Source organism: Cephus cinctus, unplaced genomic scaffold (assembly GCF_000341935.2).
Source record: "Cephus cinctus unplaced genomic scaffold, Ccin1 Ccin1_scaffold1062, whole genome shotgun sequence".
NCBI classification, from domain to species: Eukaryota; Metazoa; Arthropoda; class Insecta; order Hymenoptera; family Cephidae; genus Cephus; species Cephus cinctus.
The window spans coordinates 292,606-320,053 of record NW_014333584.1 but is presented as its reverse complement, the minus strand read 5'-3'; the positions used below and the strand labels follow the sequence as shown (position 1 = coordinate 320,053).

Below are 27,448 nucleotides of genomic sequence, written 5' to 3'. Positions count from 1 at the left end.
TAGGCTATCGTTGTTATGTACCGTAAACGAAAACGATAATACATTTTATTTCTTAACAATGGCGTTCACGTTATTCCTCCATATATTGTTAATAATTATTATTGTTAATAATTATTATTCTCTTAATACTTCAACATTTCTTTTTCACGTTACTGTTACCCGTTGAAAAAGTATCTGGATCACTTACATTGGTGTTTATAGTATGACTCTAAATGTAGATGTACGGGATGGGAAAATGCTTGTTTTTTTTTGAAAGTATTCTAAACGATGCTGAACCAATTCCAGTTGTTTTTTACAGCTTATTTTTATTCACTTGCTGTTGCTTACAAGCTTACTTAGCCTTCTTGCTCTTAATCTTTCTCATGTAGAACTCGAGTTCTTTGCCTTCAAGAATGTAGCCATCAGCTCTGCCACACTGTCCAGGCCTGCTGGCCACGCAAGCTAAAAACCATGTACTTTATTTATCACGCTATCCGGTCACTCTACATTATGCAATTTGAAATGCATACTATTCGGTTAAAAGATTTGTGGTTATTGCACAGTGAGAATGAACTTACCAAGAACTCGTCCGGTAGCAAATTGCTCTTCAAGGGCGGGCTCAACCTTGGCGAATCGTTGTCTAGCCTTGTACTTGGCTTCGGTCTTCTTTGACCTCTTCTTGTTAAGAATTTCCTCCTCGGCTTCAGTCTTTAACAGAACAAGGATCGAAATATTGAAGTGTCGTGTAATATTTATTGAGTTAGTTGTTATTATGATTGCAATGAAGAACTCACCAGCTTGGCACCACGCTTGCGGCCAAGGGGAAGGATATAGTGGCTCTCGTACCACTGTCGGAAAGGGGTGGCATCGATGGTGACAATTGCATTCTTCACCAAGGTTTTTGTTCGCACAAGCTCGTTGTTTGATGCATTGTAGACGACATCAATGATACGAGTTTTACGAGTGGAGCACTCAGACCCCCATGAGAAATTGCCTGTATCCAGACGGAGTGCTCTGTATTTTTTGTTTCCTCCTCGTGTACGGACCTTGTTAAACATAAAACAACAAAAAATGGTTTAAGAAGCAGCACTTTTTTAGGTATGCAAGTGATTTGATATTATTTAAACATCAGTACGCTGTGGGAAATTGTCGTCATGACACTCAGAGTAGGTAAGGATATCATCATGATCTTGATAAAATAATATTAATAACTTCTATCAGACATAACAAAATAAGAAAACTCACAGTGTGAATACGCTGAGGTCCAAGCTTGGTATTGGCAGCTGGACGTCCTAACTCAAACTTCCTCTTCTTACGCAGAGGCTTCCTCTTGCCTCCAGTGGCTCTCCTCTTATGCCAGTGATCCCGCGAGATACCTGTGAAAAAATGATAATCAAATAAGATACTATAATCAATAAAAAAAAACCAGCATGGCTGAATTTCATATTATTAACCGCCACTGTTGTGATCTCTTCACTTAACAATAACAAATATATCTATCAACCAAAAATTACGAATAAAATATCAAAATACATCACGCAATTTCTTTAACGTACTTACATATACACCAAAGATACGATATAATAAATATTCAATATTGTACTAGCGAAATAACCAAACTTGTACCAGAGCCATTAAAAAAACGTACAGATAACCTAAAAAAATCTGTATCATTTTCATTAATAATACGTTATCGGAAAGAATGGAAAAAGAAACTCAATCGACAATAACTGCACCGAAATTGCAGATACAAATACATTTAATCAATAACAAATAGCATAACTACGAAGCACACGTCAAATCATCACAACACTTGGCAGCGTCGGCAATCACTATAGTTTTTGCAATTTTATATTAAAAATTATAGGTTCATATATCTGCAGCCACCAAGCTTGAACCTTTGGGCTCGTTTTACGCAATTTGATTTATTTGAGTAAGTTGAAAAAACGTGGATGTACTTCGATAAAGTTAAAGGAGCATGAAACCAGCTCACTCACCCATCGTGCAGAGGTAAAAGAAGCGTAAGCTCTCCTTGTGCTAGCGGCTCTGCCGTAGACTTCCGGCGACTTTCTTTAGCAACAGCGCCATCTATAGCACCTTACCCGGGCACACTACTGATATATTGTTTTCATCTTATCTTTTACAGCTTTATTCCGAATGGGACCAGATTCATGGATTGTAATTCCTGAAATAGTAACTTACAAGCATACGGCATAGAAATAGTTGAGACACAAGCACCTACTCATCTCTGCAAGCACTAGAATGGCAATCGTGACATATATGTGCGTGACACGCGTAAGAAAATATTGGACTCTATTGAAAATCGCGCCAGGACAGTAAACACATTGAGGATTGGTCAATTAAATGTAATTTTGCGCACTTAGATATTCGACCAATCAGATATACTACTTCTTTAACGCTGCGAGTGAATGGTAGGTTTCAAAACTTCTACAATTTAGACCACACACAAAGAAAGTACTATTAAATTTCACTGTGGCGTTTTACATGAGACTGTATGAGACATACCTCGCGGTGATTCCCGTGATTCATTCGTATAACTTCACTGAACTTCACTGAAGATATCACGTACGTCGTGGCGGTTTGCGTTTTGATGTTATACTTACTTGAATAAAGAGGTACGTAACAGTCTAATAGTGATCTAACAATATATAATTTACAATATTATCGTATTGCATTACTTGTATCGTATTGTTTATAATAAAATATTTTCTTTTTGTAGGAATCTTTAAGGAAAGAATGAGTGAGTTAAATCATTTGAGCTGTCCTTTCACATGGGAAATGGAAAGGGTGTGTCGCACACCCGATTCTCTGCTAAACAGGAATGATGGATATGCTTATGACGATAGTGACGAATGTGATAGCGGTATCCCACTTATACAGTTGATGTATACAGTGGCAAAAGCATATGAATATGCTGAAAGTAATTGCTTGGAGAAAGCAATCAAAGAGATTTATGAATCTGAGAAGCTTTTTAATAATGTTCAAACGAAGTAAGTTAAAGACTAAAAATCTTAGACCTAAGAGTAGAAGATGATGAATGTTCAGTACTTAATAAAAATGAGAGTTGTAAATTAATCAAACAATAATTGATTCCAGCATACCTAAGGACTTATCCATGGAGGCAGTAGAGCATATTATTAAAGCATCAAAATGCTTCATACTAGAAAAGATGGATAAATCTGATGATGTAAAAAATATTTTGAAAACTATTCCTTCATGTAAGAAGAGTCCTGAATTAGGGACCTTGCATGGTTGTCAAAGTGCAATTTGGCACTTTTATAAATTTGCTGGTAATGAAAAAGCAATAGATTGTGTCTTGAAAGCCATACAGGGAAACCCTAATAATGCAATATGGCATTTGTTGCATGCAAAATGTTTGAGACGGGTCAGGAGACATGCATGCTATAGGAGTACGCCATCTCCTCAGGAACAATCTGAATTTAAAACAGCATTTAATATATCATTGGATCCATTTATTGGCATATACAATGCCCAAATGTATCGTGAGATGTGGGACACTCAGAAGGCGAAAGACATGTATAACACTATATTTAATATGAAACCCAATAGCTGTTCCATATATTTAAAATTAGCTCTGGGTTTTATTCGCTGCAAGGATGCTAATAAAGCTGGCAAATGTTTAGACTATGTAGAGGCAAGGATGCCTAAGAACTCTAGGTATCTTCATTATAAAGGAATTTACCTTGATAAATGTTTGAACGACAAAAAGGTTTGTTTACATGTACTCATCACTGTTATAATCTTTCATATTGTAATACAATGTTTATTCAAAGGGAGCTTTGGACCACTTTGAGAAGGCAGGAGCTCTGTTGAATTTTGTGTCGGATTTATCATACCTTCAGTTACAACTGGAAATCGCTCCTGGGACATACGATCCGATGCCACATTTGCAAATAATGATGCAAAGATATGAAAAATTTGGAGGGTACAGAGTTCAAGATATATTGTTGAACATGGGAACATACTATATGCATTGTAAACATGACGCAAAGAATGCTTGTAAATATTATCTACAAGCTATTGAAGTCAATCCACGATCTAAAGGTTTACGAGTGAGTGAATTACGTGCCTATTTTTTAATATCCCTACGCTTAGATATTTCTCATCTAACGCTATGGAGTTTTCAGAATGTTTATTCCCACATTTCTAATTCAAAAAACAACATATTTGAAAGACTCAATACTCATATTATACCAAAACTGAAAATGCAAGAAAATCTTGACAGGGAGACTTCTGAAATGGTAAAAAAAGTAGAAAAGTATTGCAAGTTGTATGGAACTGATGAACATATGTCACTGCAAGAGCACATGTAAACAGTTGGGCTTTCGAAACCGAAAAGACGCTTCAACTGAGACTGAAAAGGTTCTAAACTTATTGCTCAGATTATCCAAAGAAATGTTAAAACCTTTACATAACCATTTTTATATTTTATAATTGTTATGATATAGATTTATATGTTTATCATTTTTTGCATGATTAAATATCCATTAAATATTGAAATTTTTTAAGAAATGACAAGATTATTACTAACATTCTTTAACTAGTATTCGTAATTTTTGTAACCGGAGTACGGAAATAAAATTATTTGAGAATAAATTAAATTACGAAAAAAAATGTATTACCCTGTACCAAACGGATTCTAATAAAGGCTGAAATTATTCAATAGGTTTGAGACATGCAGTATTGAAAAGTGCGAAAGGGAATATATTATATACAGGTAATGTTATCACATTAGATTCGCAATATAAAGTTTGTCACACTTATTAATCTATCTATTCACAATAATTTTTCAACGTTAACCTGGGCACAATGTTCATGGACTGTAATTCCTGAAATAGTAACTTACAAGCATATGGCATAGAAATAGTTGAGACACAGGCACTGGAACGGCAACTATGACACCAACCACTATAAGCCATAAGACCACACGTGTTGCAAATATCAACGTCAAATGCATCACTGGATATCATCAATCTTTCAATAAGCATCATACTGGCACCATAACCTATCAAACAATCCCGTTCCATTTCACCCAATCTGAGACCCCCTTCTTTTGATCTTCCTTCTGTTGGCTGACGAGTCAATACTGCCCTGGGACCACGAGCACGGGCATGCATTTTGTCCTGCACCATATGCTTCAATTTCTGATAATACACCTACGCAATGTAGAAGTACGTCAGAGCTGGCCACATTTATAATGAATTGATAGAAATACTTACTGGTCCTGAGTAAATATATGCTTGTAGTGGTTCCCCCGTGATACCCGAATAGAAGAAATCTTTGCCCAAATAATTGTAGCCATGATTCACAAGTTCTTCGCAGACATCCTCAACTTTCGACCCACCAAATGCTACAAAACATTAATAGTTTAGTCAACAGTTCATTCTGTTTCATCATGCGATAAGATTGGTACAAGGTCCTTACCTGTTCCATAATGGAATTCCCCTTTCAACACTCCAGCTTTACCAGCAAGTAATTCAATTAGTTTTCCAACTGTCATTCGGGATGGAAATCCATGAGGATTCATTATCATGTCAGGACATATTCCGGAATCATTAAATGGCATATCTTCCTGTTCGACGATTAATCCTAGCATAATGAAACAACGTAAATTATTTTCTAACCTTTCATTTGTAGTTTTCCATCTGATTTGAGATCTCATCAAAGTTCTTACCGGTTACACCTTTTTGGCCATGTCGACTACTAAACTTGTCTCCAATTTCAGGCCTTCGTGTTTGTCGTAATAATAATTTTATCAAAAAAGCATCCTCTGCATTGCTTGATATCATAACTTTCTCCACATAAGCTGGCACTGGTCCCTTGAACACTACTGGAACTTCTCGATATTCTGGTTGTGTCTGAACATTGCCAGGATTTACAGGACTTATCGTAGCTGCTGGCATTGATTTATTAACCATAACCTGAAACAAGTACACAAACATGAGTTGTGTTGTCAACAATACTAAAAGAAATATAATTAACAATTTAAAAAATGTACCTTTCTATTCTCAACCATTTCACCAGGTGCAGCGATACCATCTGTATCAATAATGTCATGTTTCCATACTGGCTTTTTAGTATTAGCATCAATAAGCGGACCCATGATTCTATCATAAGTTTGATTGGCATATCTCTTTAAAGTACATTTTGCATTACGATACACTAAACACCTTCCATATCCTCTATCGATAGATGCTTTATTAAGTATAAGAGCATCTTCAATATCATAACCACTGTACGACATAACAGCCACAATTGCATTCTGTCCAGCTGGCAATTTGTCGAAATTAATTAATTCAATTGTTCGTGACTTAACCATTGGTGCTTGTGGATACACTAAATTGTACATTAGCGTATCGATACGATTACGTTGATTGTAGCCAATGGTCCCCATAGCCTGTTTACCCATAGCGCACTGATAAGTATTTCTTGGACTCTGATTATGGTGCGGATACGGTACTAAACCAGCGCAAACACCAAGCAAAGTAAATGGCTCTATTTCCAAATGAGTTGTTCGCAGGTTTATATGTGATTCATTAAATGCAATAGAGCTGTCATTCTCCTCGTTAACGTCCAGGTATTCGATCATACCTAATCGATGAAGGGATTCGTTTAAGAAATTGAAAAATCAATTGTACACTTGTTACTATTCAACTGCGGTCGACTTACCATCTTGTAGGAAATCTTCAAAAGTTCTAACACCTTGTTCCAGGAGCTTGATGTGTTCTGATTGCACTAGAGACTCACCATTCTTGACAATAATATAAGGACGGCACAATCTGCCACCGTCTGAGCTGATTTGCACGCATCTGAATTAAGGGAATGATTATGGTTACTTTGCTATTGTTGTTATCAGAAACAATTGTGGTAAAATTTAAGAATTTACCTGTGTTGATGCTGAGGATATATCGACACGAATCCATTGATTAGACCTTTCCGACGTAATAATCGAAAAACGCTTACAAGCCTTATATAATTCTTGACAATACCCAAAATGTTACCATTCAAGAATACCATGTAAACATCCTTATTGTTTATTTCCTCGCCACCTAGGATGTTCACGTTTTCAACACCGAGGTTAAATGCTAAACGAATGATTGGTTCTTCCTCAACTTCCGTTGTTATGTGAGTCATGAGTGCTAAGTTTTTAACTAATCCACAAGCCTGTTGAATTTATCGACAAAGGACAGTTGTAAATCTTGAGAATTAAAAATGCTTAGATAATTATTCATTCGATTGTGTTTACCTCTCCTTCGGGGGTGTCACTAGGACAAAGCATACCCCACTGCGAAGGCTGCAATGATCTAGGTCCTGAAACTTTTCGACTTTTTTCAAACTGCGAATTCACTCTGGTCATCATTCCAAGAGCAGAAATATACGAGAGTCTTGAAAGCACTTGAGTTACGCCATGACGTTCCATTTTAAATCTTTTGATCGTCCAGTTTCCCTAAAATACAAATTTCACCTACTAGTTCTGCTTCGACGTTAGACACATTATAAATGTATTAATTGACAATTTACTTACGGATGATATTGCGAATGCAAGACCATTGGTTATTTGATCCTGTCTCATGTGCTTTACTATGTCGAATTGGGCCGCTTTTATTTTTGGTATATTCTTATCTGCTATTTGTTTCAACTGAAAAGAAAAATTATATTAAGTATATTATTTAATAAAAATTGTCGATTCTTATTAATTACTCACTTCCCAATTAAATCTCTTGAACAGATCTTCAAACATAAGCGATAATAGAGACCCAGCTAATTCCAAACGCTTGTTACCGTAGTAATCCCGGTCATCGACTAATTTCCCATCGCACTGAGCTTGCATCACTTTACGAATCATTAGGGCAATGTAAGTTGCTTTCATTTTGAAGTTGAAATCGGTAACCTACGGAAACAATTGTTTTATTGTAGTAATTGTCAAATATTAGATAAATTTTTATTCTCTGGTGACTTACGGGAACATGAGAAAGAATATTTGTAGCTAAAGTATCCTTCATTTCATCGACTAGACTTGTTTTCAGTACTGGAAATCTCTTTTGCTTTCTTTTGTTGCTGAGATATCTGTAATTTTGCGCAAATGTTGTTTTACAAAGTTCTAGTATTTGAGGATAAGTTAAACTTCATTTTAGAATACCTTAATGCTTGACTCTGTGTGAATACATTAAGTATGTGGCATTCTTCTAAGGTTGGTGCAAATTTTTTCATAAATTCCTCTTCGGTGCCAATTAACTGCATGATTTCTTGGTCACAAACTATACCCATTGCTTTGAATATTATTGTTACAGGTATGTCCTAGGTAATGAGATTCTGTTTTATATTTAAATCTAATGATACTCTAAACAGAAATTTAATTTCAGACAAAACTACTCACGTCTTGGAATATATTATGTCTCAGGTAATACTTTCCAGCTTTACCAACAATATTAGTCTTTGTCTTCCGCTCGTGAGTCGAACTGTTACAAGAGCTAACAATGCAGCCTCTACTGTCTTCTTCCAAGATGATTCTGTTTCGCGACATTTGCTCTTGAATCAGAATGACTTTCTCCTGACCATTGATAATAAAGTAACCACCAGGGTCATGGGGACATTCATTCATCTTTGCGAGCTCGAAATGCGACTTATCAGCAAGTACACAGTTTGAACTTCTGAGCATGATAGGCATCCTATTCAATAAACATAGTAAGTAAATATGGACTCTAGGAATGATACAGCTATGATCGATTAAAAATGTTTTAGTATAAACATATACCTGCCAATTAATAAATTACTTCTTATAATACGTTGATGGCCCCTGGTATATTCAATATCCACTGTTATTGGAGCAGAATAATTTAAATCCCTCAAACGGCATTCGTGAGGTGTAGTTGAACGAGTTACATTAAAACTCTCTTCAACATCTGGAGTACCCACAAATACATTTAAATACCTGATACAAAAATAGTTAAAACCCAAGTTGTTAAAAATTTGTTTCATCGTAGGTAAGAATACATGATATAAATTAAATTATGCTTACTTCACGTAAAACAAGGGATCGGCATCACTGAGAACCTTTTCGTTAGCTTTGATGATCTTTTTTATGTCAACATTAATGAAATAATTGAACGAATCAATGTGTTGCTTCACCAATCCCTTTCCTTTCAAAAACGCTGGTACTAATTTCCATTTGTCCTATACAAAGAATGATAACGCCAACATCATTAAATTACTGCCAGTACGTAATATTATTATATAAATCGTTAAATAATGGAAAATACAATAACCGGTAAAAAGCCGTAACTTACAACTTACCTCTATATGTTTAACAACCTTATTATACTTCTGTTCAAGTTTTATATTTTCCAGACCATTTATCTTCATCTCCCCCATTTTAGTTATCGTTGTAGATTCCGTATAGAAATATTATATAAAGTCAAATATAAATTAGAGTAACACCATACGATTCCTTCCTTTCCGTATAGCTGCCTCTTGCAATGAGGAGATCTGCCAGCATCGACATATAGCATGGACTGCGCACAAGCATAAGAGGAATGGTCAGCTGATAGAAAAAGATGGCGACCGGTGGCGACCAAGCTCTGTCTTTTTTTAATCAGCAGCCGTAGTACGAGAATATAAAAAAAAACGTACCCATGGGAGCATTAGAAAAGGATAGCTACTGGACTCTAGCTACTGAACTCTAACCATACTGGAATCCGTACGCCTGTATTCGGAGATAACCCGGCGAGCGCGCAGCTGTCTCATTCGCTTCGTGGATGAGGTTGTCCTTTTCGAATTGAACTACGCATGTGGTGTACAAGCCCTGCAAAAATGTTGTCCCGCCGACATATCAGCGCCAGCCGTGGTACGATGGAAAGAGCACTGAAATACAAGTACATATAAATCCTATCTAGGCTCCATGATATAAATATAGAGCCTTATAAAAACGACAAAAAATATTTAGCAGGTTCGAAATAAAATATATGTGTCACTATTTCAGGTTATGTTATGTTGGCAACTTTTTCAGAGATTGTACAGTGCCTGATAGAGACAGGCTGCTACACTCATCTGTGTCCTTGCTATTTCTCTCTGCGTGGCCCCCACCACTGCTCTTCCCATTCCAGTATAGTTAGAGTTCAGTGACTCTAGCCGCCACTTCACTCCCTCTTTATCTGTTTGACCGGACATTTTTTTCAAGGAGTTTGAAGTAGGGATCGCCGAGTCCATGCCCATGCTATACATATGTCGTTGTTCTGGACCGTGACTGCAGTATACTTGCTTTTCGTATAAACTGTTAGGAAAGTGCTGCCCCCTTAAGCGGAAAATTTCGGAACTACCTAACAATAGTACAAATTAAAAATTTCATAAGTCCGCATTACCTATGTCAAATTCGATTTAATGCAGCACAAAAATATTAATTTAAATCTAAAACATTGAGTTCATTCCGAGTGCTATAACCTTTTCCCATTTGTATCTGTAATGTTAATTAATCATTATTTCACTTCCTCGTGTTATCTTTTATTAAACTGCATTCTTCACTCATTCTTTGTTTTGGAGAATTCTTAGCGATTGCAGCACCATTCAGTTACAGGCGGATTGCAAAAGAACTACAGATACACTATCAGGCGATAATGTTTACACAGTGTTAGTAATTCAATGTAAGATTATGTAATATATAAACATAATACAATAAAAACATTCTAATACGTAAAATACATGCATTTTTCCAGAACAACAACGAAATATAATGCTATAACTAAAAAATATAAACCATAAACATATAAGTTAAACTTATTGACACAGTATCTGTTATCAGAAAGTTACGTTAGACGTATTACCACACAAGAATATAATTGACTTATTATCATATTTTCCGTAGCTTCCAACTAGCAGTTACTTTTGCCTTTTTCGACTAAAATGAATCTTTTGACGTATCGTTTTGGTTTAAGAATAGCTGCTCTTTCGAATTTCACAAGAAATAGTGGAGTGCATAATGTTCGCTTCTTGTCTAAATATTATCCAATTGACGAAAACATCTTTGGACTCACGGAACAACAAAAGGAGGTTAGTTGTCTGTTGTTTTCTGCTAATTAAGCACAATAATGTTATCAGATAAGTATACAATCCTATGATAGCTTCTCTTATGGACAACAGAGCCATTAGAATCGAGCATATTGTACAATATCAGTTTAATATTACTGTTAATGGTTTTTCATTGTTATCTAGTTACGGACGATGGTTTTCAATTTTGCTCAAAAGGAACTTGCTCCAAATGCGTCTGAAATAGACAGGAAGAACCAGTTCGATGAACTCCGAGTAGGTACAAGCGTGGGAAATACTTTGAATAATAATCTTCATTGAATAATATTTTATCATATGTCGCAAACTGATAAACGCTCTTCGACAGGAATTTTGGAAGCATTTGGGAAAACTAGGACTATTAGGAATAACAGCAAAATCCGAATACGGCGGTTCGGATGGTGGTTATCTGGACCACATTGTTATTATGGAAGAACTCAGTAGAGCTTCCGGTGGAGTAGCTCTTAGTTATGGCGCACATTCAAATTTGTGTTTAAATCAAATTCACAGAAATGGCACAGAGGAGCAAAAGCTCAAGTATCTGCCAAAGGTAGTAACGAATATTTCTAAAGAGATAATAGTAATAGAAAAACGCTCAACATAACCTCTAAATAAATATTTTAGTTATGCAGCGGCGAGCATATTGGAGCTTTAGCAATGTCTGAAACAGGATCAGGATCGGACGTAGTTTCGATGAAGCTCAAAGCCGAGAAAAAAGGCGATTATTATATAATGAATGGAAATAAATTTTGGATCACAAATGGACCGGATGCTGACACTCTCGTTGTTTACGCGAGAACAGATCCGCATGCGAAGAAGCCACAACACGGAATTACAGCTTTTATTGTCGAAAAAGGTACAGAGGGCTTCAGTACAGCTCAAAAGCTCGACAAATTGGGAATGCGTGGTTCTAATACAGCCGAATTGGTTTTTGAGGATTGCAAAGTACCAGGTAAGCTCGCCAGAGGTACCAACTAGACCAGCAATGGCGAACCTTTTTGAGAAGTGGGTCAAATTTTGTTCATTATTTGTTTTAGTACTAGCTCGTGGGTCGCTTGGAAAGGGGGGAGGGGAGGATGGTGATCCTCACTTTTAAAATCCTCTAAAAAGTTTACGTTTCCTTTTTCTTTTACAACTTTTGCTCTTGCAAGTGAAACCTGCGTGTGTCAGCGTCTGACTCGCGGGTCATAGGTTCGCCATCACTGAACTAGACTCAACTTCCTGTTTGTCTGTACCCAATATTATTCGTTCTCGCAGCTGTCAATATTTTGGGAGGATTGAACAAAGGAACTTATGTCTTGTTCAGTGGATTGGACTTGGAGCGATTAGTTCTGGCTGGTGGACCTCTTGGGTAACAATATTCTTTTTTTTTTTAAAGCCAATCGACCTTTCTGAAACGCCTAATTAAAAATTGAAAAGTTGCCAATTTTTGGCAATAGAACAAACTTCAGGTTGTTTTTTATTAACACTATGTTTTCTAGGCTTCTTCAAGCCTGCTGCGACGTAGCATTCGAATATGCTCATGCGAGAAAGCAATTTGGAAAGCCCATAGCTGAATTCCAATTGATTCAAGTAATTGCTATACTGATTTAATTCCTATAGGAGTATCTACCCAAAAAAATCTATTAAAACAATCCATACATATCTTCCAGGGAAAACTGGCAGATATGTACACTAGCTTAAGTACCTGCAGAAGCTACTTATATACCATAGCAAGAGCTTGCGACGCTGGACATGTAAATGGCAAAGATTGTGCAGCTGTTATTTTATACTGTGCAGAATCAGCAACCAAAGCAGCTTTAGATGCTATCCAAATACTAGGTACAGCATTGTTAAACCATAAAATCAATATTGTTCCTCATTAATTTTCCTATAAACCTTTCAACCAGGTGGAAACGGATACATAAACGAATATCCAACTGGACGTTTATTGAGGGACGCAAAGCTGTACGAAATTGGCGCTGGAACAAGTGAAATTCGTCGAATGGTTATCAGCAGAGCGATAAGCAAGGAATATTCGTGAAGAAAAAAAAAAAAGAAGAAGAAAATTGTAAAAACCTACAGTGAGAGTGTAAAATTAATTTTTCTACTTTAAATATAATGTCCGCGTGAATTCAATTGTATTTCTGATTTATATATCTATATGGATATATAATATATATTATTGTATCTTTTTTAAGCACTCTCGACCCTGTCATCGTTCCATTATTAGCGATCAGAACGATCCACATAGTCAGTGTGTCGATCGCACGACATTCCTCAATTAATAGGTCATCGTCACTGTAGATTGTATAATTGAAGAACGCCGATGAGACATTTGCATTGTACATAACTGGGTTTCGTCAACGAATATATACAAATTTCAAGGCATAAACCAACGAGCTTTAACTACTATTGTACAAACTGAGTCACTAGAACAGGGATGCACTAAAGTCTATGATTGATTAACCTTTAGCGCCATAGGTTGCTAATTTAGGTGTCGAAACGTAGATACTCCGTTTCTCGCACTCACTGACTCTGTCAGCTTCCTCTCATTTGAACTCATTAATCAGAGTGCCACCAAAGTAATTGGATCGGTGGAACCCGGAAAGAGTATCTGGTTAATCGAAGCGAGCGGTGAAATTGATGTGAATTTGAAGAAAAGAAAAAATAATAATAAAAACGTCACAAGCAACGACAACAAATAAAGTAAAGTCAAGCAAGAAATCCCAAGAGAGACACAGAGGGACTTTTCAAACGGAAAAAAATAAAAATCAAGATGGCGCTGAAATTTAGCATTGGCAACTTTTACGAAACATACGTAAGTCAAGAGTGTCCGTTACAACCATAATTGTGATAATACAATTTTTCATATAAAATCTAAAAATTTCTCAACAACACTCACGCTAATAAAGATTACATACGAATAATCGAATAAATCAAATCCCTACAGATCCTTTCTCCAAAACGGATGAACTCAATGGAAATCAAACTGGCACATGTGCATCCACTGCGTGTCAAAATTCAATGTCGTCCCGCTAGCAGTTCTTTCGTTTCCATCGACAGTTAAGCCAAATCCCATCAAAGAATCCAAAGGCAGTAATCCGCGACAATAATAGCCAGTTAATTAGTTAACGCGTAATAAATAAACGTCAGGAGTATATCCATCGTGCAATTCGACCATGGGAGTGTAAATACACGCTTAAGAGATAAAAAATAGAAACGTAGGAGGAAAAAATAAAGAAATATAGTATCTCTCCCCCTGTTTCCCATCCTCCTCCCAGCCACCTCTACCCCCCTAGCCGCCACACTGTGTACCCCCTCTGAAGAGCACACGCTCTCTTGCTATAAACATGCATGAATACCAGAGAAATGAGTGCAGCCAGAACAATACATAGCCAGTATGCCAATTCGAAATGGGGCCAGAACGGTGGAGATCGAGTTGTCAGTTGGGCAACGAGCCTGGGACTAAAAACCTGTCAAAGCACCTTGCTTTTAGTCCTCGTTTGACAGTAACGACAATCCATTCGTAGACACTGGTTGTACGGATTAATAATAATTCATTAATATACGGCTAACAAATGTCCCAGGAGTGACGCGTGTGACGGTTTTGTTTACAGATTTAAAAGAATCCTTATTAAAGATCTCTTGATCGTAACGCAAGCGACAATAATAAAGAAAATACTAGTGTTATTAACGGTAATACTATTTGAATTTGCCGCGTAAAATAGCACTCGGAGTATGACGAAAAAGCAAACGGTGATCGTAAGGTTGCGTAGATCGAGCAGGAGTCAGCCTTGGGGTATAAGAATCGTTGGTGGTGCTGATCTTGGTACACCGATCATCGTCACCCGTGTGAGTCCGATGAGGATGATTATTTTTTAGCAAAATAAATACTTCAGGATCAATTCGATCTGTCGATTGTCGAATGATATCGGCTGGATTTACTGCACCGAGTGAACTTCGTGGCTCTCTGTGCTGTGAGCTTTATTTTCATAGGAGTGATCTTGGTTATGTTTCAGTCGGAGAACGAAGAACTCCAGAAGGGTGACGTGATCAAGAAAATCGATGACTATGACGCGCGGGACGTCCGCCACGTGGACGCGCAGAATCTTCTTCAAAAGTCAGAGTCTGTAAAGCTTGTCGTGGAAAGGTCTGAGCCGATCGGAGAGAGTCCATCACGTACTCCGTCACGTACTCCGTCACGAACTTCATTGCGAAATCACACCCCACAACTTCCGGTTGTCGAGTCAAACGTAGATGAGAACAAGGCGGCGGTTGATAGTCTGTCAGAATGAAATAGATCTTATATTATGGTTTGAATTTTTAACGCTTTCGCGCGCTTTCTCTCAGCTCACAATTAATTTCCCTCGTTTCTCCATTTATAATATTCATTTCCATTATCAGTTTCAATATCATGCATCGAACACTACACTACACTATTTAACACGTGCAAGGGCTTAATTTGTACATGAATTAATACATTTAATTAATAATAGTCTAGCGTAGCAGATTGATTCTTATATTTTACATGTACAAGTTAGACCCTGATGGATGCCGGGCCTTTTTTTTAGCTATTTAGTCAATTACAATTTGTACTTTATGCTTACTGCTGTATTTTTCTTGTCATGGGACTCAGGCCAAAGGTGACCAAGCCAAAAGTATTACCCAAGAGTCCTGTACCACCTGTGGAAGAATACAGGGCGTATTCACCGGATTACTTCAACCCGCCTCATGATCATCTTGACGAAGTACGCGAAGAAAGAGTTTACCTGGAACAGGTAATTTTGAACAAATTTTTAAACATACAAAAAGTAAATTTCTAAATAATTAGAAATAATTTAGAAATATTTTAAGTGTCGTGTTCTGCTGTTTTTCTCAAAACAAAGCTTTTATCTTTTTGGCTACAATAAGTTCCAAGAGAAAACTGTCACCGACTATTTTATAACAAGACACTTTTTTTTTGGCCGTACAAAAAGAAAGATGGTATCGCAATGTATTTCACGTTCAGAATTGGTCCAGACGAGGTCGTAGATTGACAGGCTACGGCTTTAACGAAATTACACGAGCGAACGCCAAACTACGTCTAAGTATAGAATTGTCGAGCGCCATATTGAATCCGATCCGTGAGCATCCAAGCTCGATTCCGTCCTGCAATCTATGACGCAGTAATGATTTTACAAAATTAAAAAAAAAATAAAACTGCATTTTGAGCAGTTATCATTGAAAAAAAATATATGACCAGCTTCCGTTTGCTTGCCTCTGTGAATCTTATTTTTGCCACAGGCCCAAGTGGGCTTGAGCAACGTAGTAAACAGGCCGACAAGTAGGTGTGTCGAAAAAGTAAAAATATTATGTTGATAAAAACAAATTAGCTACGCATTAACGACAAGCAGACGCAGTCAATTCTCAAAATTTACAAGAAAATATAGTTTTATTAGAACTGTATATTTGGTTATCGCTGAGAATTATGCTTGGGGAAATATTTAGTTGGACTTTTTCGAATTATAAATTCTTTCCAAGAGGAAACGAACGATCATTGCCTTTTTTTTTATATCTCGATGTTCCTTTGACATTTTGGTATTCTAGCGAGAATCGAGACGGCTGTGAAAAGCGCGAAAAGACGTTATTCACGAGGAACGTGAGAAGTCAGAAGTGTGAATATTTTTGTTGGCCCACCTCGGAGCCGGCAAGTCCGCGTAGAGACGGTCGTCGTTCTATAAATATCGGATTTGCATCGAAACCACCGTCTCGATCCAATACTCATAAAATTCTCAGTTCTGCACTCTCCTTCGAAACTTTTCAATGAAAGAACAAATATACCACATGTAAACAGGATGCCTTGAGCTGTTCCTAATGAAACATATACAAACACCAAACAGACAACCCAGTCAGACCGTGTAAAACAATATTCCATATGAATTCAGGAAGTAGCACAAAAGAGAATAAAATAAGTTTCAAATTTTCCCATAAACCGTCACAGAACACAAGAGCTACCAAGATAGCATAAACAATAGTTAGATAAAGTTTCTTATCAAATACTAAAAAATAAATATGTACCGCTCATCAATATCATATAAAAGCTACAACAATGGATTGCGAGCCGTAAGAAAGATTTTCATTCGAAATTCTCATCCCTTAGTAAAAGCTTCTAGTATCTTTTTCTTATCCACGCAAGATTGACGTTGCCAAGACAAACATTTACCACGGACTTTACGCAGTATTGTCCTCAACGGATTGCACGGTCAAGGCAATAAGATAGCCAAGAAGATTTACAATTGTTTTCACATAATAACAAATACCAAAAGTAAACCCAGGCCCATAGACGTGACACAGAGTGAATTTTTCCTTAAATTTCCTCAAGCATTCAAAATCCTCAATCTCCCGCTTACAAGATCAAAGCACGAACGTACGCATTTACCAAGTAGATACTATTTCGTAAAGTCAATCAGCATAAATATAAGTATCCTAATTTGCAATAGTATCGGCATCCTGATTTCAGCAAATAAACTTGTCTTGTATATCTTGACGATGACGAAAAAGCCTCTTGAACTCTATGAATGAACGTTCCGCGTTTTCCTTCGACATTAGCGTTACACTGCAGAGGGCTGACTTCCCTAAAGACGTTCTTCTCCTCTAACGTAGGAGTAGCGTGATATCGTGCGGTTAGTTCGGGAGAAGCAGGCCTCTTGGAGAAGAGCAGAGTTAGTGCCGCCCGCGCATCGAGCCAGTGCGTTAGAGAGCGTTTTCAAATCGTCTCGTGTCTGGAACAGAGTAGAATAGAAGAGTACTTTAATAGTATCTAGAAGACAATTGTCCAGTTGTGCTAGTTTTTACAAGAGAGTAGGATATAAAGATTAGAAAATTTTGACATTACCGATTGAGGATCAAAAATGCCGGCTTCATATACCACCTATCGATACACCGTTGAAAATCGACCCAAGGAGGAGGAAGCAGCTGTTTATTGGGTACGATAAAAGAATTTATTAGTTACTATAAAAACTCATGCACAAAATCAGTAAATAAGGAATTACAGAAAAAAAATTACCATCTCTGCTCCTGTTGGCATTAATACTCGTACGAATCGGTGTCAGTTTGCTTTTTGTCCTTTGACCAACTTCTATTCCCACTCTGATACTGGATTTGGTATTATGACACAGCGAAAGCAACGTGAAAATTTGATAAAATAAGCCACTCACAGAGAATCCTCTTGACAGGAGGTTCCAGGTTGCTTCCATCGTTCCTCCTAGGCGATCAAGGTTGGTCAGCTGTTTCGGTAATATCTAAAAAGAAACACCACGTCAGGTATCCTGTTTAAGAACTCACGGTCTGGCATAACTATTTATTGTTTCATCGGGAAGAACGCGATACGCCGTACGTTATTCTGTTTCAAGACGATATGGCGAACCACGAAAGTTCGTGTTGTCTCTTCTACGTCTATTTATTAGTCTATGGAAAATATTTCCGTTATACGAATCTCGGTTATGGCAACAAACCTTGACACCCTTTAGAGAATGGGAGCTATATTCATGTTTCACTGGGATTTGGTTGCAGACTAATTCGCTTGGGAGGTTAAGATATATTTCCTTCTTCCTGATGCTCGTATGTACTACACTAGTCGAGTTGGCAACGACGTAAAGGTGAAAGGGACACCATTATAATAAAACGAATTAAATAACTTTTGCAAGCTTCTCCTTGCGCCCAAATGGCCTTGCAATAAAAATTGTACGACTCGTGAAACGTTCATTGGACGGTTAAGCTATTTTCGTATCCGCGATCTGGGTTACTAAAACACAAGGCTCTATGTACGCCGACGTGCAGAGTGTAACGTTGATGACACAATTTACAAATGGGATTTGCAGTAATTGATAAGAAGAAAAAATTTAAGCACTAATTTGATAATTTCGATCTGGCTCGGATCTTACTTGCAAATAACTAAGGACTGTACACTTTGGATACTAATCGTCGTACAATTCCTATTTGTATCTTCAACATCAGAATGACAGAATGATGAATGAGCTTTAAGTGTTAAGTTTTTCTAACTTATATCCGAATAATAAACCGGAAATGGTTGGGCGATTTTATACCTCATTTAAAAAGCATTGTCTATTGGGTAAGTCTGCCTAATTAACTAATTGACTGTCAAGTGTCCATGGATCAGATGAACGTTTGGGTTAAAATATGATTTTACTTTGATTGCCGGTATACATATTTACTTGTCAGTTTTTTTTTAGATTTAAATTAGCAGACGACACCAGACAATGCTTAGATGCTGAGGATAGAATATTTTCAGTATTTTTTTATTTCTTCTTTCCAGTTACGAACTTGACCTTAATACAGTTCAGGATGAACTGCAGACCAACTAGCTCTGAGTAATATGACTTGTTTCAAGTTCTCGTTTCCTTTGATCATTTGTTAGCATTGTCATTGGTATGAGTTTCCATTGAATTAATTGAATTGATAAAAAATATATATAAATCATAGAGCGTCGCGCTGCGCCGACAAGACTACCACACTGTGCGTTATTTTTGCCAGCTGGGGCCTTCATCTATTTTGAGAGCCACTGTTGCTTACCCTGTAATATAATGTTCCTGACCCATTTATAATGGGGAAATGTTGTAAACGCAATATACAGTTTATTACAAAATTATGAAACTTAGACCGTGTTTCTATGTAGTTGGCTATCAGAGCCTTTTTTTTAAAGAGTTGCTTGTGTCTAAAAGAATTTTCACAAATTTGAATTCGATACACTGAGCAGTGAGCAGCACGAGCAGGAAAGATCGTATTGGCAAGCGAGCACAAAAATACAAAAGTGATGTAATATAGTCTTTACAGCGATGACGTCAGAATTTCCGTCCAAACAAAAATTCGCCGCTGGTGGTACGTTTGTTAAAATTATTTGTTTATCGGACATCCGCGTTGTTAATAATCAAAGTGAGAAGAATAAAATACTGTCAAACTTTGCTAAAATAAAAAAAGGACAACTTGAATTATCGTTGTTATCAGCAGACAATTGTTTTGACCGACACAAAATGTCTGTTTAACTTTGCAAAGCTTCTCTTATGTCCCATACTCTTATTTGTACTGAAGCCAGAGCTTGTTGATTGATCAAGCGTCATTAGGAATTTCAAGTTTAGCCGCGGGATACGTCATCGCGAAAAATTACAGTCTTTTCATCATGTTCCCACGTAGTCCTGCGCAGAACGAGCAATGTGACATAACGATGAAACCTTTGCCAAGCTTCGAGCTCGTAACCCAAGCTTTATGTAATTTTCTTCGATCGCATTAAGCGTCCGTGCAAGCCAAAAGCTCGATCCTCTCTCCCCCTGCACTTTCACTCCAAACTGGCAGCAACGATCTAAAAATCAAAAACATAAAAAAATATATCAAACAAGCCATGTTTACTTTTCACGAATCCAAGTTGAAATACTTTGAAGAAAAAAAAAAATATTTCTTTCAAGATAAACAGTGCAGAGATGCATTGGCTCGTTAGTCGGTATCCTACAGGCACCATTAAGCAAGAAATACAGATAATCTAAAATAGCTCAAGATACAGGGGGCCACCATGCTTCTCTAAGTACAAACCACTCTAACAAACCAGACATCAAGCTCCTGAAGATCACAAGCAATTACTTAAAAGATGCACGTGGGTTTTGAGCACGTGTGTAATTACTTTAAAAAAATTATTTTTCTTTCATTTCCCTCCTTTTCATTTTGTATCCGAGTCCAAGCGCCAAGCCGATCGACGGGATTGCTCTCAGCGTCCAAGACGTATCTGAGCGTCGCGACGACGACCCATCGACGTTTTATTTTGGTATCCGTTGCGTAGGTGCGTCGTGTTTATTATATAGAGACCGGCCAAGATTAATTAGCATTCTCCCAGTCATCGAGCCGCTTCGCGTCCTTAATGACAGACCTGATTTTCAAATTCAGATTCAAGCTATCTGACACCACTTTGGCAAAGTGTCGTATTACAGCAAAATTGTGGCTGGTTATCCTAGTCATTTTAAATTTCCTCCATCAGTTTTCTCTTCTCACACAATATTTCTTCTAAAATCTCCCAGAGTCTTCACGTTGTTTAAACTGAACCGCCTGTAGTTTACATGCAAACTCCTCCCAGGTCCAACAGCTTTTAAGATTTCCGTGAAGCTGTAACAGTAATTTCAAGAGTGAAGTTCAAAATTGTTTTCTTCCCTTTTTCAAAATCGTCACAGCCAGGTACACGTAGTAGCGAAGTGATAAAAAAGTAAATGAAGTGGCACGAGAACCACTTCGCGAAATAGAATTTTAGCCTTGGTCAGATCCAACCATGCGAAAACCTGGCTCAAGCTCGTGAAAGACGAGCGTGTATAATAAAATCTCGTTTATTAATAATGTTCACGATGGCGACGCACCTCTTGCGCGACATTAGGTAAAAGTTCTGGCCGTGGTCCAGGAGCCGGCTGGATTTAAAAATTCCACGTAAATCGTGGTAAATCGATATCACCCTTTTCCATCCGTCAGCCAATTTTCCCATTTCAGTCGCAAGATCAGTTTCAGCATACCTGATGAATCTTAATATTGACCCTTATCAACGTGACGATCCCTCTGATTACTTTGACTGGTAGCAATATTGTTTCTGAAAACAAAAATACTTATTTTACTTTCAGCCCTATCGTACGACTCCATTGGTCTTACCTGGTGCCAAGGTCAAAAAGGATGCCCCACTGGGCGAATGTTACTTGCGCCATCATCCAAATCCAATGATCCGTGCATCACCTCACCATTACGAAGTAGCTCATCCGGAGGTTGCTATGAAACAAAAAGTACGTAAATACGTTTTCCAGTACAAGAATACGAAATCGTAATTCTGGCAGTAGGAAATATACCTATATCTGTGCATTTCATTTTCAACGTGATAAGAAAAGTAAAAAGCAATTCAAAAAAAAATAAATACACCAGTAATAAGACACATGTAACAGTAGTGACAATAGAAAGTCAAAAATGATGCTTCGTTGTTATAATCATTAAATGACTCAACATGAATTTTCCGAAATCTTATCATTACATCGACGAACTATGATATCCCATAAGAGAGTGGAACTAGTCGGAGACTTAAGGATCGTCTACGATTTCACTATAAGAATCAATATATCCGCAAAGAGACATAACCTGTAAATATAATATTTCATAAAACGTCTGACCAGGTGGCGGAAACGGTTCTACAGCGCGTCTTGGGACCGAATGATGTTCCAAAGGTTTGAACCTATTTCCTATAAGTCAGCTTCCGCTTTTAAAAAACAACAAACAAAAGATAAACAACCCACTGAACGCTTTGACGTAACTCACTGACCTGAAATTCTTCATTTTCTTCTCTCTCTCTCTCTCTCTCTCTCTCTCTCTTACTCCTTCAACCGTCACTTGCCACCCTTCACACTTTAAAACCCTTCGCTCTTTCTTGCGCTTCGTCTGAAAGTATCCAAACAAAACAGTAGTTAGACAGTTTTTTTTTGTATTTTGTCCTTTTTTTTCTTTTCACTTATTTTTCGAATGACTCAATATATTAATCGTTCTCGACGTCCTACGTAATCGTAGCTGGTGCGAATTATCATGTGATTCGTAGGAAAAACTTTTTCCAGCACTGTAAGGAACGCCCTGGACTCGTTCTGTCGAAGAATGTTAATAGTGATAATAATAATAATAATAATAGCACGTGTATAAACACGTGATCATGTATATGTACTCATACGACTCGTACTATATACTGAATAAATATATATATATATAATTAACGTTATTCTGATATAATTCGATGATTGGTATATATAGCTTCAACCAACTAGTATTTCGCAATGCTGATGATACGAAATTACGAGCACTACTGTGTGACCTAAACTACTTTTAATATAAAACGACTAATAAGGTAGATATTAGGATGGTATTAGGCACTTATTGAAATGAGGAGATCCGAAGGTTGTACAGGTGAAATTTTTGAAATTTTTTTCGCGCCTTTTTAACGTTCGCGTCTATACTTCGTTGAAGCTGATAAAAATGTTACTGTTGATTTCGAGATGAACGTGATACAAAAAAGAAGTCAATAATGCGATTGTGTAAATAAGATTGTTGCAATTTGAATGAAAAAAAGGGAGGGTAGACGAAAAATTGTATAAATGGCGAAGTGAGGTTAGAACCAGGGACTTTTTAATTTCGAGGAAAGTAAGCCTGGAACGCTAAGCTGGGGCCCTGCTGATCGATGGCATGGGGTCTGTTGGACCCCAGCGTTGCATTTTTGGGTGTGAACGAAGTTGGGGCATTTTAGGGGTAAAATGTCAACGAATTAAAATGGCCGCTACCATAAATAATGTACATACATACTTTTTATAAAAGGAAGGAGTGATCTTTAATACGAGCACGACTTTGTCTTTTTTTTGTTCGAAATACAGTGCGTTTCAATTTAATTTTGTTCAACAGGTCGTCCATAAGCAATTCAATTCTCCCATTGGTCTCTACTCCGAGCAAAATATCGCAGACACTATTAAATGTCAGACTTCTGCCGTACCGTAAGTAAATCAAACAAGAAACAATTGAATTGCAATTAGAAACAGATTCGCACATTTAAAGATTGTCTAGAGCTTTCTTTTAACAATTAAACAAAAATTTTTTAGAGGAACGTTGCCTGGACGTGATATAATCAATGAAGCTTGCATTAGATATAGATGACGAATTCGTATTAATTTTTAAATTGGCTTTGCGCTTCTGAATTAACCAATAATAATGATTAAAAAACAAAAGTAATCAATTAACACTTAAAATGCAAATTTTAAATTGTCAGATGACGTAATTTACAAATTTATTTTCTCTTTCTTCTTCTTCTCGTTCTCGCATCCTGTCAGTTCAAATTGTTCCCGCGCTTTCGTACAGGTAAAAAAAAAGAATTTCACATAGGGACTTCGAGGTTGTTTTAATCCGTCGGTTTGAATTATATTAATTTATCTGAGATTTTGTTTGTTTTACAGCATTTTCATAGATTTTTCCTTCCTGAAACAAAAACGGCAAATACAGGAGCAAGCGAGAATCTTAAAAGAGCAGGCCATGGCTGCCACCGGGAAGAACGTATGGCCCCAATTCAATAAGCCGAATTAAAGAAAAGTCTCGTTAAAGAGATTCCAAGATATTTTCAAAATTGTGATCGTTCAAAATTTCCAAAGTCCTGCCAACCTCAAAAAGAAAGAAGTTTTTCAAAATTTTACATCCACTCAAAAGGAGAAAGGAGAAAAGCTCGATTGAGTTCGAAAGAATTTTCAAAATCGACGCTTGCCTATCCCTACTCGTAAAATTCTAAATTATTCTTCTCTTTAAAAAAAAAAAACCGCTCGCTATCTTCCGAACACAATCAATGAAATATCTTACGATCGATTATCAGTTAGCTCATATCCCCTATACTCCATTTGGTAGATTTGCAGTGACTCTTAAATATCCGCATTCGTTTCGTAAGTAGAATTCAACGAAACAGGCAGGAGAGTTAAATGAAAATTATTTTAAAAAGCCCCATGGAATTAACAGTACGAAAAAACAAAATAAAAAACCCATACCCCGTATGCATGCATAGGAGTAACAAATAAGTCAAATCCATACGTAACGAAAGTATACAAAAAAGAAAAGAAAGAAACCTAACCAGGATGGTTTACCTCATTGTAAATAAATATTAACGAGTGCGGCTAGCATTCTGAAAATAGTTTTAAAAAATTCCAATTTCGCATCGTTCAACAGTACACAATTTTTACGAGAAAAAGAAAAAGTTCTACGAACCAAAAAGATACTCGCGCAGTACAAAATATCCATTGAATGTCCACAGGATATTCTTAGTATGTTTGTGCTGCGTGTCACCATCTTCGAGAACTTAACCTCAAATCGAGACTTTAAAAAGCCTTTTGGTTTGCCTTACGGAATCGCGTTATCTAGCCACACGCTTTCGTTTCGTCAGCCTGTGCACGTAGAAAAGTAGACAAGAAATGCACGTGGGTTATGCGCGAATAACGCGTTCGAATTGGCAGTAATAACAAAAATTGGCTATTCGTGAATTACTGAATAACGCGAAATTACAATTAAGCATTCCCACGTAAACTATACAGCGCTCTGAAGAAGCCATTGAAGTACGATCCGAGTAAGAGCGAAGCTTACAAGGCACTCCAGGAGGAGGCACTAGGCGACAATGTCCAGGAAGTCAGACAGCCAGTGCGCACCGGCGTCTTTTCTCCGCACAAGGCAAATCATAACAGGGTAAAGAAATTTATAAGGCTACGTCAACCAAATAAAAAAATAAACATATACTAACCTAAAATAACATTCAAAACTTTTACACAGGTTCCTCAACCGTCTCCAAAGAGTCCCGGTGTCGCATACGTAAGTATCGTTGACTTGCACAACATACAATTTTCACAGATCCCAAATTTACATTGTCCTGGCTACTTTGGCCCGTGTACCACAGATTACATAAACTTCGTAGCAAATCGCCCGGATGGCTTTCGCATGCCAATGCATGATTATCCTAAGAAAAGAAAAAGAAACTCTCAAAGTCTTCCACTACGATACCACTGTTCGCGTTTACATTTTTCAATAAATTTTTCAAATGGTCATACCGATACTCATTAACGTTTCAAGAAGGGAGAGTAATTCAGATCCTTCGGCATGATTAATTAATTGTTCCATGTTATCTGTCTGATCAAGGGTGGATATAGGCGCCCGTTTCCCCTCCCTTTCGTTAAGGATCGCATCAACGACTTCTAAATTTACACGTCAATAATTGTACGTCCAACTATGTGTGTCTGCTTGTACTATAATACAAAACCAATCCGTTTTGCACAAATTTTATTTAATATGATTGAATACTACCTATATGCATATAATATAAACTGTATGTGCACCTATATACATCTGCATATATTATACTTGATAAAACTGACACTATACGTATAAACAGGAAAGTTGAGTAACAAATAAATATAATTGTGCATGTGTAAATAAAAAATATACCTTCAAAAAGTACTACTGGGTACAGAGGCTACGCGCATGCGCCAAATTGAGACTGACTAATATATTTTTTGCTGTTAGATATTCTCAAGACAAATTTCATTTCCCTCCTCTAAATCTTAAATATTTATTTTCAGGTAAACGCCATTAGCGATGACGGCGAGAAGATTCATCAGAGCAACAGCTTCAAGAGGATCATGTACAGTGTGCTTGGACAGACCGATTACTAAGAGCTGAATTTCATTAACTTCGAACTGACTATATAAATTAAAACTTTACTGTAACGTTATTACGACTGTCTGTCAAGTCAATCAATCAATTCGCTGTTGATCAGCCGCCGAGAATCGCGTACCAATAATTTAAATGGTGAATGACAAAAAAGGAAAAAAAATATATATACACATGAGAACGAAACTAATCGTCACCGATTGGTAAAAACGTTTAAAATCCATTCATGACGACGAGCCGTTTTATTATTTAATTCTACTTTCTCGAGTTTATATAAAATTCTCTTTTTTCTTTCTTTCGGTACCAGACCTCGAGATCTCCTTTTCTCATAAACTGCTACAATATCCTCGGAGCATATTGTTGGTTATGTTTATAAAGCTACACTTATCTTGCATGTCACGTATATGACTTAAGTGGTAGATATTAAATGTCAAACGTTTTGAGGTTATTTGTTCGTAAAAGTTGAATTAATCGGGGAAACGAGAAGAAGAAATGAGAAAGAGATATATTGAGATAACGATACTGGGAGATTGAGATATTATTTTATCATGATTCCCTCGGTGGAACGTTAGAGAATTGTCGATGCGCGAAACTTTACGTTTTAAGGTTATATTTTTGGTTTTTCTTCTCCTCGTCGCCACTTTGTTTTTATCGCTGACGTGGCGTCCGAATTTGTATAATTTCCAAGCTGTCGGTTCGCTTAAGGGACAAACGAAACAAAAGTAAGTTATAAATTTTCTCTCAAAGGCATGGAGAGTGATCGCGAGTTTTCTGCTTTCCAAAGGATGGCAAACAAAAAATCGAATAATTTTAAGTAGCCTGTAAGTTAACACATACTATCGAGTTACGATTAAGTTCTCGCTATTTAACGGGTGAAATATAAAATATAAAATTTGGCAAAAATCGAAATAATGGCTTGGTGTACGTTAGAAAGAACGAAAAATAATAATTGTTGAGAAATAATGTATATATGCCTGCATTAAAGTAACTACTGTACGAAGCTATGACAGGGAGATCAGTGAGGAAAACTTAAGATAAAGAAAACGAACAAGTGAACAATGGATAAATAGTTTAAATAAATAAAGATGTTGGATGAGATTGGAATTGGTATCTCGTTAATACTACCTTACCTTGTCAACAAATTAAATAATAA

At 37.0% G+C, this 27,448-nt stretch overlaps 5 protein-coding genes and 1 long non-coding RNA gene across 23 annotated transcripts; 3 read left to right on the top strand and 3 right to left on the bottom strand.

Annotated features, from left to right (window-relative positions):
* Positions 1–279: 279 nt before the first annotated feature.
* Positions 280–2,052, bottom strand: LOC107271903 (40S ribosomal protein S8). The gene is made up of 5 exons (XM_015748470.2): positions 1,977–2,052; positions 1,225–1,355; positions 774–1,025; positions 558–687; positions 280–441 (listed from the first exon to the last, which is right to left on the bottom strand). Exons 1-5 carry the CDS (start codon positions 1,978–1,980, stop codon positions 332–334), a joined length of 627 nt encoding a protein of 208 aa, XP_015603956.1. The 5' UTR covers positions 1,981–2,052; the 3' UTR covers positions 280–331.
* A 130-nt stretch (positions 2,053–2,182) lies between these two features.
* On the top strand, positions 2,183–4,622 carry LOC107271888. The gene is made up of 5 exons (XM_015748434.2): positions 2,183–2,615; positions 2,720–2,990; positions 3,097–3,730; positions 3,795–4,073; positions 4,149–4,622. The coding sequence occupies exons 2-5, from the start codon at positions 2,737–2,739 to the stop codon at positions 4,332–4,334; spliced, it is 1,353 nt and encodes a 450-aa protein (XP_015603920.1). The 5' UTR covers positions 2,183–2,615; positions 2,720–2,736; the 3' UTR covers positions 4,335–4,622.
* Positions 4,623–4,702: 80 nt separating this feature from the next.
* LOC107271881 (DNA-directed RNA polymerase III subunit RPC2) lies at positions 4,703–9,889 on the bottom strand. Of its 2 annotated transcripts, XM_015748416.2 has the most exons (17): positions 9,652–9,889; positions 9,316–9,533; positions 9,041–9,195; positions 8,777–8,953; positions 8,399–8,690; positions 8,162–8,319; positions 7,983–8,088; positions 7,727–7,912; positions 7,547–7,660; positions 7,268–7,468; positions 6,908–7,185; positions 6,691–6,830; positions 6,020–6,612; positions 5,696–5,942; positions 5,446–5,610; positions 5,241–5,371; positions 4,794–5,177 (listed from the first exon to the last, which is right to left on the bottom strand). In XM_015748416.2, exons 2-17 carry the CDS (start codon positions 9,391–9,393, stop codon positions 4,794–4,796), a joined length of 3,405 nt encoding a protein of 1,134 aa, XP_015603902.1. In that variant the 5' UTR covers positions 9,394–9,533; positions 9,652–9,889. The 2 variants fall into 2 exon arrangements, with proteins under 2 accessions (XP_024944921.1, XP_015603902.1); XM_025089153.1 differs by lacking the exon at positions 9,652–9,889 and having other exon boundaries at positions 4,703–5,177; positions 9,316–9,393.
* A 375-nt stretch (positions 9,890–10,264) lies between these two features.
* Positions 10,265–13,192, top strand: LOC107271889 (isovaleryl-CoA dehydrogenase, mitochondrial). 2 transcript variants are annotated; one of them, XM_015748435.2, is made up of 8 exons: positions 10,274–11,064; positions 11,227–11,316; positions 11,408–11,629; positions 11,704–12,031; positions 12,337–12,430; positions 12,561–12,651; positions 12,732–12,900; positions 12,969–13,192. In XM_015748435.2, exons 1-8 carry the CDS (start codon positions 10,918–10,920, stop codon positions 13,100–13,102), a joined length of 1,275 nt encoding a protein of 424 aa, XP_015603921.1. In that variant the 5' UTR covers positions 10,274–10,917; the 3' UTR covers positions 13,103–13,192. The 2 variants fall into 2 exon arrangements, with proteins under 2 accessions (XP_024944936.1, XP_015603921.1); XM_025089168.1 differs by lacking the exons at positions 12,337–12,430; positions 12,561–12,651 and having other exon boundaries at positions 10,265–11,064; positions 11,704–11,935; positions 12,682–12,900; positions 12,969–13,149.
* Positions 13,193–13,255: 63 nt separating this feature from the next.
* LOC107271893 (PDZ and LIM domain protein 3) lies at positions 13,256–27,399 on the top strand. 10 transcript variants are annotated; one of them, XM_015748443.2, is made up of 10 exons: positions 14,359–14,913; positions 15,081–15,346; positions 15,698–15,839; positions 21,708–21,863; positions 22,245–22,295; positions 23,509–23,597; positions 25,170–25,317; positions 25,402–25,440; positions 25,765–25,842; positions 26,205–27,399. In XM_015748443.2, exons 1-9 carry the CDS (start codon positions 14,800–14,802, stop codon positions 25,822–25,824), a joined length of 1,065 nt encoding a protein of 354 aa, XP_015603929.1. In that variant the 5' UTR covers positions 14,359–14,799; the 3' UTR covers positions 25,825–25,842; positions 26,205–27,399. The 10 variants fall into 10 exon arrangements, with proteins under 10 accessions (XP_024944940.1, XP_015603933.1, XP_015603931.1 ...); XM_025089170.1 differs by lacking the exon at positions 25,765–25,842 and having other exon boundaries at positions 14,365–14,600; positions 14,679–14,913; XM_015748445.2 differs by lacking the exons at positions 14,359–14,913; positions 25,765–25,842 and adding an exon at positions 13,267–13,879.
* On the bottom strand, positions 15,203–21,695 carry LOC107271905. 7 transcript variants are annotated; one of them, XR_001538766.2, is made up of 9 exons: positions 21,453–21,695; positions 20,732–21,207; positions 19,633–20,416; positions 18,258–18,341; positions 18,107–18,195; positions 17,936–18,015; positions 17,472–17,822; positions 15,669–15,830; positions 15,203–15,344 (listed from the first exon to the last, which is right to left on the bottom strand). It is a non-coding gene; the product is annotated as an uncharacterized LOC107271905 (long non-coding RNA). The 7 variants fall into 7 exon arrangements; XR_003061024.1 differs by having other exon boundaries at positions 18,107–18,189; XR_001538767.2 differs by having other exon boundaries at positions 20,225–20,416; positions 21,453–21,693.
* Positions 27,400–27,448: the final 49 nt, after the last annotated feature.